At 35.9% G+C, this 12,880-nt stretch overlaps 1 protein-coding gene across 1 annotated transcript in view; it reads left to right on the top strand.

Annotated features, from left to right (window-relative positions):
* Positions 1–12,880, top strand: part of SLC25A12 (solute carrier family 25 member 12) — an 89,035-nt gene that overhangs the window by 36,031 nt on the left and 40,124 nt on the right. The window contains exons 5-6 of the mRNA XM_007117888.4: positions 981–1,120; positions 10,943–11,089. Coding sequence (XP_007117950.2) covers positions 981–1,120; positions 10,943–11,089 — 287 coding nt within the window. The remainder of the gene's footprint in view (positions 1–980; positions 1,121–10,942; positions 11,090–12,880) is intronic.

The raw sequence follows: 12,880 nt of genomic DNA, 5'->3' as shown, positions 1-12,880 counted from the left end.
TTCACTAATATAATTGGCTTAAATTTGAAAATAATTTTGTTCTTAAGACATCAGTAAAACGGGCTTCCTGCTTTCTTAACTTTGTTAACGATTTTTTTTTTTTGGCATGAGCTTCTAAATTAGTCTATCCAGTCTATGCTTGTTAAAGTACCAGTCATTTGTGAATTGACTTTCATAGTAAGTGTAGAATGGTGTAAGAAAGTGAATGACTTTGTTAGCGCATGAAGACAAGCTGTCAAAGGGTTTTGGTTGTATATTACACAGTGTGACTGGTTCCTATCTAAAAGTTAGTATACTGTGTTTAGTCCTTCTTTACTTAAAAGTGAATCACTAATTTTACTTATCTTAAAATATTTTAATAGCTGAGACTAATAATCATGGTTTTTATGGGGATCTTGAAGCTTTGTGTCAAGACCATATTTTTGACAATATCAGAAGCTTTTAATAAGGTGCTTGCTGCTGAGCTAATGATATGCTTTTGATAGTATTTCTTATACCTATCTTCAATAGACATATTCAGGCTAGTGTGAATGTAATAATCAAGCCTCAATCAAGCCATACTTAGTATGACAAATATTGCATTATACTGTAATTTAGGTATTCATGCTTCTGATAAAGGGCTTAATTCGACTCCTTGAGGAACTGGGAAAACACTATTGATTTTATACTGGAATGCAAAGTAGCAGCCATTTATAATGCAAGATATAAATCACTTCCTAATTAAAATTAAATCAAGAGAAATTAAGAATCTCATGGCCTTACATGTAATGGTACACAATCTTAACTGTAAAATTATATTTTGTATCAATTGTGCTCCTGTGCATGGGTTTCTGAGCACAAAAAATTTTGCAGCTAATGTTAGTAGAAGCAGATAATATTGACTTTTAAAATTTCTCTTAATTTCTTTCTGTAGGAACATTGCAGTGGACTAAACTACTTATTCCAGATATAATTTATTTATTTTTGTTTTCCCTTTCAAGAAAATGTCAAAGAAATTTTTGGACAGACTACCATTCATCATCATATCCCTTTTAACTGGGACTGTGAATTTATCCGGCTGCATTTTGGGCATAATCGGAAGAAGCATCTTAACTACACAGAATTCACACAATTTCTTCAGGTGAGCTTAGTTTTTCATAACCAGTGTAAATAAATACCATTCCTTCTCCATCTCCTTCCCTTTTAGCTTTATTAGGTTTATTACAAAAAATAGCAATCCTCTGTGGCATTTCACCCCCATTTTTCATTTCTCACTCCCAGAGGCAACTTATTTAAATTCTCGTAATTGTTTCTTTCGGTGTTTACTTTCATAGCTTTAAATAATAAACATGTGCTGGCACTTCTACTTTTTAATTTTTCACTTTTAGGTATTTTTTATTTAATTTGAACTATGGAAGATTAGGAGCTAGCTTTTTCACCTTTCCCTCTCTATCACAGACTTGGACATTTTCTGTCCCCTCCCTCCATATAATTATGTCATGATTCTGCTTAGATCGGTAATCATATTTGAATCACCACAATTTTGTAAACACTGTGCATGACTAAAATGATTTTCTTAGCGATTCTAATTTTTATTATTTCATTTTCTGTATATTAATGCCAATTCATTCTCAGACTTGGCCTCAGTTACTAAAATCTCATTTTAAAAAAACAGAGTAGGTGTTTGGTCAATTTCATCCTCTTGGAGCAATCCAGGAGCTTGCTTTCTTTTTAAAAAAATTTGAGGTAAAATTCACTTAACATAAAATTAACCATGTGAAAGTGCACAATTTAGTACATTCACAGTGTTGTGCAACCACCAGCTCTAATTCCGAAACCTTTTCATTACCCCAGACGAAAACCCTGTACCAGTTAAACAGTCACACCCCATTCTTGCCTTTCCTTAGCTCCTGAAACCACCAATTTACTTTCTGTCTATGGATTTACCTGTTCTGGATATTTCATATCAGTGGAATTATACAATATGAATTTTTGTGTCTGGCTTTTTCTTAGCATAGTGTTTTCAAGGATTATCTGTGTGTAGCATATATTAGTCCTTCATTCGTTTTTATGGCTGAATAATATTCCATTGTATGGATATATCATATTTTGTCTATCCATTCATTAGTTGATGGACACTTGGGTTGTTCTTGCCTTTTGGCTGTTATGAATAGTGCTGTTATGAACATTGGTATACATGTATGCTTTTGAATACCTGTTTTCAAATCTTTTGAGTATATCCCTAAGGTGTGAGATTACTGGGTCATATGGTAATTTTAACTTTTTGAGGAACTGCCAGACTGTTTTCCACAGCCCCTACACAATTTTCCTGGAACTTTCTGATACTGGACTTTGTACTTACTACACAGCTGTCAGCTTGTGATCTCCCTTCATCTTCATCCTGGGGAGTCCATCTGCTTTTCTGTTATGTTGAACCTCCCATTTGCTGGATTTCATCTCTTCCTTTATTATGGTTTGCTTCCTCTTTTTTAAAAAAATATTTATTTGACCTATTTATTTATTTGGCTGTGTCGAGTCTTCGTTGCGGCACGTGGGATTTTTCATTGCGGCGCTCGTTGTGGCGCGCAGGCTTCTCTTTAGCTGTGGAATGTGGGTTTTCTAGCTCTAGTTGTGGCACGCGGTGTCCAGAGTGCATGGGCTCTGTAGTCTGCGGCACACGGGCTCTCTGGTTGAGGCGCGCGTGCTCAGTAGTCGCGGTGCGCGGGCTTGGTTGCCCTGTGGCATGTGGGATCTTAGTTCCCCGACCAGGGATTGAACCCACGTCACCTGCATTGGAAGGCAGATTCTTTGCCACTGGACCACGAGGGAAGTCCCTTCTCCCTCTTTTTGGTAGAATACTTACTGCAGGGGCTTCCTAAGGAAAGTAAAATAATTTTTTTGTGAGACTTGATATCTGAAAACCTCTGCTCTATCATTACCTTTAGTTTGGCTGGGTATAGAATTTTAGTAATTTATTTTCCTCCTAATTTGAAAATATATCTCTTTTGTTTTCTAGCTTCCAGTGTTGCCACTGAGCAGTCCAGTACCATTCTAATCTTGATTCTGTTTTGAAACTTTTTTTTTTCCTCTCTGAAGGGTTTTAAGATTTTTTTCTTTTCAGCATTTTGAAATTTCATGATGCTATTCCTTGATGTGAGTTTATTTTTATTCATTGTGCTGAGCATTCAGGGGCTCTTTTAATTTGAAAGCTTATGTACTTCAATTCTTGAAAATATTCTTTCTACTTTTCTTCTATTTTTTTTCCTGTCTAGAACTAGTAAATATAATAAATGTATGATCCTTTAGTTTTCTTTTCTCTCCTGTTTTCCTTCTGAACCTTCTATTGTTTCTTTTGTTATATTTCTAATTTTCAAGAGTTCTTTTTGGTTTTCTAAATATTTATTTTAAAAATAGCATACTGTTCTTCTTTCATGGATGTAGTATTTTCTCTCACTTCTCCAAACATATTAGAGGCAGGGTTTTTTGTTTTTTTGGTTTTTAAAAAATGTTCTTCTCCCTGCAAAGTGTCTGTTTCTGTCAAGTTACTTTCCTTCTCTTTGTTTGGGTCTCTCTTTTTCATGTTAGTAGCTCTTCTCCTATGTCTAATGGTTCTTGGTCCTCTGCTCACATTAAAATTAAGATTGAGGCTTATTGGGAGCTTTGGGTTCATGGCAGGATTCATTAACTGGACCTTACTGTAAAGTTCTCTGGCTGGGCTCTTTTTCTGGGGACTCTCTAATGCCTGTATGTTCAGGTCTTTTACTTTGGATTGGGGAATCAGAATAATCATTTGGCCACCCATCTGGAGTATTAGATCTGGCTTTTGATATTCTGGTTGCTGAGTAAGACAAAAGGGTTAGAGGTCTGCAGCATTCAGTATGGAGATGAACTTTTATTTAATTACCTGTTTTCATCTGTGCCTGGTCTCCCTTAGTCCAGAGATCCTCTGTTAGACTCACCTAGTTGTTTTCCAGGGTTGGGAAAGGGCTAGTGGCCTGGCTGTGGTGGAGTATAGCAGGTAACTAATTGCTGTATAAACAGGCTTCCATCTAAGCCTCCTGTTCTCAGCTCCACCTTCATCATTACTTCTGGGGGTACTAGTATAGCCAATACACAAGTCTTTGGCAAATTCTGTCATGTACATTGGATTGCTTTTTTGCTTTCCTCACTTCTAGTTTTCTTGGGCCTGCTAAGCCAGTTGTCATTTGCTCTTTTGCCCTCTAATCTTTTTTTTTTTTTTTTTTTTGTAAATTTATTTATTTATTTATGGCCGATTTGGGTCTTTGTTGCTGTGCTTGGGCTTTCTCTACTTGCGGTGAGCAGGGAGGGGCTACCCTTCGTTGTGGTGTGTGGGCTTCTCCTTGCGGTGGCTTCTCTTGTTGCAGAGCATGGGCTCTAGGTGTGCGGGCTTCAGTAGTTGTGACACATGGGCCCAGTAGTTGTGGCGCACGGGCTTAGTTGCTCCGCGGCTTGTGGGATCTTCCGGACCAGGGCTCAAACCCGTGTCCCCTGCATTGGCAGGTGGATTCTTAACCACTACGCCACTGGGGAAGTCCCTCTAAACTTAAAAATGTAGTTGCTGTGATCTTTTCTGTTCTCTTTGTCCTTGAGTTTCTGTATTGTTTTGTTTTTCATTCTTTAGCGTGACTTTTAGTGAAGAGTAGAGTTTTGAAAGACAGCAGAGCTAAATGTACTAGTTCAGTCTCATCCAAAGCCACAGTATTTCTGAACCCCTGCTATTTTCATCTCATAGTTAGATAAGATGCATTTCTAAAAACACAAGATCTTTAGCTTTAACATAACTTCTTGTATTTACCCTTTCCCTCAGTTCCCCTTTCCCCCCCTTTAAATCTAGAAGCAGATTTATTTTATCTTTTGTTTATTAGAGTATTTTTATCTCTTTAGAATATCTTTATTTTATCTTTTATAGGTCCAGAGTATTGTTTTTTTCATTAGCTTGATCACAGTATCTATTCTACCCTGATCTTTTGATTACACTACATAAATGGAGAGCTTTATATGCAGAACGTTTTTCCTTTGGTTGCTTCTTTTTGAAGTCCTTAATTTTAATTTTTTATTTTGAAAGACTTCAAATATATTTAAAAATAGAATAGTATAATGAACCCCCATGTACCCATCAACTAACTTCAACAATTATTAAATGTTGGCCAGTCTTTTTTTTATCTATACTCTCCACTCTGTTCCCTACTGGAGCATTTGGAAGCCAATCCCATACACTCTATAGTTTCATATGTGATACTTCAAATGTATATCTTTAAAAGATACAGGGGAGTCCTTCAGCTGTTGACCTAATAGAAAATAGAAAATCTGTTCTTCCAGCATTACTCTTGCATTACTCTTGCAGTGAGGATTCTGCTTTTCTTCAGTACTGAATGTCATTAATAAGGCTTAATCATGCCCATGGTTGCCACTGGATATTTCTGAGAGTCTAAGAAGTGCATGGAAAAGACAAAGACATAATAAAGGCATAAATAGGGAGGAAAAAAAAGAGTGAGGAAGAGAAAGCCTATGTAAGATAGAGTGGAGCTGTGTGTGCTTCTAATGCTGCTTAGGAATATCCTTTCCTTGGAGAGCACTTTCAACCATATTTTAAGGCTGAAATAAAGATAAAAAATTCCTGATTCACTTGAAGGGTGATGTGGTTGGAGCTGAGGTGATAGAAAGTTGGAGTATGTTAGGGAGAATGACTAAAGTAGAAGAGGAGAAAATTTACAAATTGGAGATTGAACAACATGCTCCTAAGTAATCAACAGTTCATAGAAGGAATCAAAAGGAAAATCAAAAAATATCTTGAGACAAATGAAAATGGAAACACAGCATGCCAAAACTTAAAGGATGTAACAAAAGCAGTTCTAAGAGAGAAGGTTATAGTGATAAACACCTACATTAAGAAAAAAGAAAAATCTCAAAAATCTACCTTTATACCTCAAGGAACTTGAAAGAGAATAAACTAATAAGCCCAAAGTCAGTAGAAGGAAATAACAAAGATCAAAGGAGAAATAAATGAAATAGAGACTAGAAAGACAGTAGAAAAGATCAATGAAACCAAGAATGGGTTTTTTGAAAAAATAAACAAAACTGACAAACATTTAGCTAGATTAAGAAAAAAAGAAGTCTCAAATAAAATCAGAAATGAAAGAGGATACCTTACAACTGATAAAGATCATAAGAAACTACTATAAACAGTTATACACCAACAAATAAGAAAACCTAGAAGAAATGGATAAATTCCTAGACACATACAACCTACCAAGACTGAATCGTGAAGAAATGGAAACTCTGAACAGACGAGTTACTAGCAAGGAGATTGAATCAGTAAACAAAAACCTCTCAATGAAGAAAAGTCCAGGACCAGATGAATATTACCAAACATTTTAAGAAGAATTAATAACAGTCCTTCTCAAACTCTTCCAAAAAATAGGAGGGTATACTTCTTCCAAATTCATTGTACAAGATCAGTATTACCCTGATACCAAAGCCAGACAAGGGCAGTACAAGAAAATTACAGGTCAGTATCCCTGATGAAGATAGATGCAGATATTCTCAACCAAATATTAGCAAACTGAATTCAGTAGTATACTAAAAGGATCATATACAATAATCAAGTGAGACTTAATTCCTGAGATGCAAGGATGGTTCAACATATGCTAATACACCACAATGAAGGATAAAAATCATGATCATCTCAATAGATATAGATGCAGAAAAAGCATTTGACAAAATTCAAGATCCATTCATGATAAAAACTCTTAAATTAGGTGTAGATGGAATGTACCTCAGCATAATAAAGGCTGTAGATGACAAGTCTACAACTAACATCATACTCAATAGTGAAAAGCTGAAAGCTTTTCCTCTAAGATCAGAAACAAGTCAAGGATGTCCACTGTTGCCACTGTAATTCAAAAAGTAATGGAAGTCCTTAGAGCAATTAGACAAGAAAAAGAAATAAGAAGGGACTTCCCTGGTGGCGCAGTGGTTGAGAATCCGCCTGCCAATGCAGGGGACACAGGTTTGAGCCCTGATCCGGGAGGATCCCACATGCCGCGGAGCAACTGAGCCCATGCGTCACAACTACTGAGCCTGTGCTCTAGAGCCTGTGAGCCACAACTACTGAGCCCACGTGCCACAACTACTGAAAGCCACGTGCCTGGAGCCCGTGCTCCACAACAAGAGAAGCCACCGCATGAGAAGCCTGCGCACTGAAACGAAGAGTAGCCCCCGCTCACTACAACTAGAGAAAGCCAGTGCGCAGCCAAAAATATAAATAAATTAATTAATTTTTTTAAAAAAAGAAAAGGCATCCAAGTTGGAAAGAGAAAAATTAAAATTAAGTTAACTAAATTAATTAAAATTAAAATTGTCCTTGCTTGTAGGGGACATAATATATGTAGAAAACCCTAAAGACTTTACGCTTACACAAAATACTGTTAGACCTAGTAAATGACTTCAGGAAAATTGTCGGATATAAAATCAGTATACAAAAATGAGTTGCATTTCAGTACACTAACAAGAAACTATTGGAAAGAGAAATTAAGGAAACAATCTCATTTACAATAACATTAAAAAGAAGAAAACAGGAATAAATTTAAGGAAGTAGAAGATCTGTAAACTGAAAACTATAAGACATTGATGAAAGAAATTGAAGAAGACATAAATAAATAGAAAGATATTTTGTGTTCATGGATTGGAAGAGTTAATATTGTTAAAATGTCCATACTACCCAAAGCGATCTGTAGATTCATTGCAATCCCTGTCAAACTTCCAGAGGCGTTTTTCACAAATAGGAAAAACAATCCTCACATGTGTATGGAACCACAAAAGACCCCAAATAGCCAAAGTACTCTTGAGAAAGAACAAAGCTGGAGGCATCACACTTCCTGAATTCAAACTATATTGCAAAGGTATAGTATTCAAAATAGTATGATATTGTCATAAAACAGACACATAGATCAGTGGAACAGAATAGAGAGCCCAGAAATAAACCCATGTATATATGGTCAATTAATTTTTGACAAAAGAGCCAAGAATACACAGTGGAGAAAGGGTAGTCTCTTTAATAAATGGTGTTGGGAAAACTGGACAGCCACAGGCAAAAGAATGAAACTGGACTCCTGTCTTAAACCATACACAAAAATCAACACAAAATGGATTAAAAACTTGAACGTAAGACCTGAAACTTTAAACTCCTAGAAGAAAACAGAGAGAGTAAGCTCCTTGACTTCAATCTTGGCAATGATTTTTTGAATTTGACATCAAATTAAAAAATAAAATAAACAAAAGCAAAAATAAACAAGCAGGACTACATCAAACTGAAAAGCTGCACAGCAAAGGAAACCATCAACAAAAAGAAAAGGCAAGCTATGGAATGGGAGAAAATATTTGCAAACTACATATCTGATAAGGGGTTAATATCCAAAATATACAAGGAACTCATTCCACTCAGTAGCAAAACAAAACAAAACCCCCCCAAAACGCAATTAAAAAATGGGCTAGTGACCACAATAGACATTTTTCCAAAAAAGACATATAGATGGCCAACAGGTACATGAGAAGTTGCTTAACATTGCTAATCATCTGGGAAATGCAAATCAAAACCACAGTGAAATATCGCCTTGTACTTGTTAGGATGTCTGTTATTAAAAAGACCAAAGACAACAAATTGTGTCAAGGATGTGGAGGAAAGGGAGCCCGTGTACACTATTGATGGGAAAGTAAACTGGTACAGCTATTATGGAAAACATTTTGGAAGTTCCTCAGGAAGTTAAAATAGAGCTACTGTGATCCAGCAGTCCTATTTCTGAGTATATATCCAAAGGAAATGAAATCATCATCTCAAAGAGATTATCTGTACTCCTGTGTTTACTTTTTTTTTTTGTACTCCTATTTTGTACTCCTATTGCAGTAGCCAAGGTGTAGAAACAACCTAAGTGTCCATTGACAAAAGAATGGATAAAGAAAATGTGGTGTGTGTATATAAATGTATGTGTGTGTGTGTGTGTGTGTGTGTATATGTATATACGTATATTATTCCACATTCATACAATGGAATATTTTTCAACTTAAAAAAAGTAAATTCTCTCATTTGCAGCAACATGGATGAACTTGGAGGGCATTATGCTAAGTGAAATAAGCCAGACATAGAAAGACAAACACTCCATGGTATCACTTACATGTAGAATTTAAAAAAAAAAGAAGTTGTACATGTAGAAACAGTAGAATAGTGGCTAGGGGGTGGGAGAAATAGGAAGGGGCTGGAAAAAGGGCACAAACTTTGTTATAAGATAAATAAGATCTGAAATCTAATGTATAACATGCTGACGATAATACTGTATTGTATAATTGAAATTTGCTAAGAGAGTAGAACTTAAGTTCTCTCGTTAAGAAAAAGATAAATATGTGAGGTGATGGATGTGTTAATTAACTCAATGGTGGGAGTCCTTGTACAATATATACATATATCAAATCATCACATTGTACACTTTAAATGTATTATAATTTTATTTGTCAATTATACCTTAATAAGTTGAAATTTTTAAAAAGCAGAAGGAGGTGGAAAGAAAACTTTGTCAAATCATGCTGGTTGTTTATTTTGTACTCTTTCATACATTTTTACCAGTTGACTTTTAGTTTCTCTACTTCTATTGGTCTTTTCAAGACCAATAGAATATTTGAATATTTATAAATATTTCAAATTCAAATATTTACATGTGTGATGATGGATGTTAAAATGTTTAGATGTTTTCCACAATGTTGTTATTAAATTTTTTAAAAGTTAAGATTATTGAAAGATTTAGTAGGTTTGATATACCTGTCTTTAGCCTATCAACCTGCTAAGAAAAAATATTTTAAAAACTTGTTTTATTGTTAAATATCATACAGATACAGAAAACCATATAAAACAAATGTATAACTTAATGAATTATGAGACAAACACCTGCTAAGGCAATTTTAATGTCTTTGAATTACTATTGAGATATAGAAAAATATAATTAATTAGTAAAAGGATGAAACTTCTATCAAAAGCTGTTTTAAATGTCAGAAAAGGGTAAATCAACATTGATTTGTAGGCTTTTATAAATGAATGGCAATGCAAATTGCCATTACAATATTTACAATATTAAATTACAATATTTAACTTTATCTGTGAATAATATTTATATATTTAGATAGGAATATTATTTCCAGAGTTGCAAATAGTGTGAAAATGACATCTAATAGCACTATTATTATGTTGTGATAACAGATTTATTTGGATTATGTCATATGTCCTCAGGGCAGAAATGCTTTAAATTTTGACTTTTATATAGTCCTTAGGGTATTACTGGCACCTTTTTTTTTTGATATCACCTATTACAAAAGTCAGCTGTCCAGTAGTTTAAAAGTTTAGAGATCTTCTGTATTGTTCTACAGTTTATGAGTATCACTCTAAGCCACACAGAGTGATAGCTGAACACTATTTATGCAGTTTTTTATTCATAACTTTCACGTTAGAATTTCAAGCTTCAGTTGGTTGAATCTGCAGATGCGGAACCCTCGGATGTGGAGAGCCAGCTGTAATTCAGAAAGTACTCTTGGATGATAAGAATGCCTTCAAGCAGGAGAGTTACTAGTTATTTTAAAGGTAGAACTTAAAGCACTGAAAAGATACTCTGAAGAGTTTTCAGTGATGAAAACTTCTCAAGTAAACAAAGGTTGTTTTTCCTCCCTTTTCTTTATTGACATTCTGTGATTCACTTTTCCTGAGGAGTAACATGTAGTACATTTTCAGGAAAACGTGCTTTGTAAAAAGAAATGAAGAGTTTCGTTGTACATTCAGAGCTGTATATTGTTCATTTTTGTAGTAAATGCATGTAGGGGAAGGATGTCTATCCTTCTTTTCTAGAACATACACTCGGGATGTGCTTTAGTTAACCTAAGGCCCCATTTCTAACTTTCCCTCCAGGAACTACAATTGGAACATGCAAGACAAGCCTTTGCACTGAAAGACAAAAGCAAAAGTGGCATGATTTCTGGTCTGGATTTCAGTGACATCATGGTTACCATTCGGTCTCACATGCTTACTCCCTTCGTGGAGGAGAACTTAGTTTCAGTAAGTAAAAAGCAACCACTTCAACTTTCTGTCTCCTTAAACCTTTGAAACCATTGTCCTGGATTGCATCCCTGGGCCTATCTCACTCTCAACTATTCTAACTTTATGCTTAGTTGGTAGTAGGTAAACAGGTGTGTGTAAGGGAGGTGGGGGGGGTGATAGTGAATAGTCTTTCCCCAGATCATAGCTGCTTTTTTCAGCACCACCATCTTGCTCTCATGTATTTCCAAATTGTTTATTTCCATTTACAGAGTCCCCCTAAAGAAAACAGGGGAGTTTGTAGACAAGGGTGTGTAATTACTTTTTCCAGTGGGCAGTACTTCTCTCAGACACTACTGCCTTCACCTTTGGCCTCTTTCATCCCACCAGGCTCCCAAAGCCTTGCTATAAGGATGGCTCCTTCCTTTGTTGCCAGCAGGGTGCTGTTTGCTAGAGGGATCATCACTGGCCTCTACACTGTTTTAATAACCATGGCTGTGGCAGAAGGTATGGAGGAAATATGTGGGCGTCAGCTTCTGTGGCTCACTCCTCTCTCTGCCCCTTCACCTGTGCATTCAGTCTGCATGGACCAGACAGTTTTTTGTTTTCTAAACTGCTAATCTCTGTAAAGCAATCATCTGGACCAATAGCAAACTGATGTCATCCACTTCCTCACAAAGAATGGTGAAACTGTCCTCACTTATCAGTTTTCTTGTTCATGTGTTGTACTTAATGTATAAGTTTTTGATTGCTGCTTGTTTTAAATGGAGGGAAGCCAATGAGTGCTTTTGTTGTTTCAGCTGAAGATCATTATCCCTGATTCAGACCGGGGGTAGAAAGATCAACTTCTGTTCTTTTTCTTCAGTGAATTTGAACATGGAGCATGTCACTTTCTCCTACACATTTCACCTCCTTGACACCCACCTCCCACTCCCCTACCCTCACCTCGTACCCCAGCCAAAAAATGAAAGGAAGGAAAGAAAGAAAGGGAGAGAAGGAGGGAAGCAGGAAAGAAAATCCTAGAGAGAAGGACTCCAGTGCCTTGGGGTGAGGGGACCCATTTAATCTTTTCCAGTTGGGTTTGATAGACCTGTTATAGCCTCAGTTTACCAAATGCCATCTCAGTTTCTGGAGGAATGTGTTAAATAATTTGAGTCTGGCTTTTGGGTCGCTTGTGTCCAAATTCAGGCTAATACAAATATCATATATATTTGGGTTAATGCATGTATGTGAGGGATGGTGGGGGTGGGAACATATGCCCAGCATTACCTATACTGTCCTTAATGTAGACCTTTATGATTAAGGTTGTCACACTGGTATTTCTATGAGTATTTCTTTTGAGTTTTTAATAGAGAATGTTTTTAATCATCTGGGTTCCTCTGACTCTTGGCTTAGAAATTAGGCTTTTGCAATCTATGAAAAATATTCACTTTTGAGTTTATGTCCAAGTGTTGGACAGAGGGAGAAATTACTTCCTCACCCTGTAGAGGGAATGAAGGCCATATTGTCCCCCATCCTTCCCCAGGCATGAGAGAGCCTCTTTAGCGCTGTTCTAATAAAGACATGATTTATATCCCTAGATTTTCTCTACATCTTTTGGAGCTTTTGGTAGTTGTACCTTTTGTGATAGAGATTCAGAACCTAGCACGGACTGTTTTATATCTTAACTATAACAATAAGCTTAAAAAGGAAAAGATTAGGAGAGTTGATGCAGTGAAATAGTCTTAAAATTTAAAGTTACCACTGGTTTTTGTATATGTGTGTGGAAAAAAAAGTTTAAAAAATGCTCCTTATATTGTACATTGAGGTTTG

The sequence above is a fragment of the Physeter macrocephalus genome, chromosome 2 (assembly GCF_002837175.3).
Source record: "Physeter macrocephalus isolate SW-GA chromosome 2, ASM283717v5, whole genome shotgun sequence".
In the NCBI taxonomy this organism is placed as follows: Eukaryota; Metazoa; Chordata; class Mammalia; order Artiodactyla; family Physeteridae; genus Physeter; species Physeter macrocephalus.
Note: the sequence above shows the minus strand (reverse complement) of the source record. Positions and strands in the feature narration are given on the sequence as shown.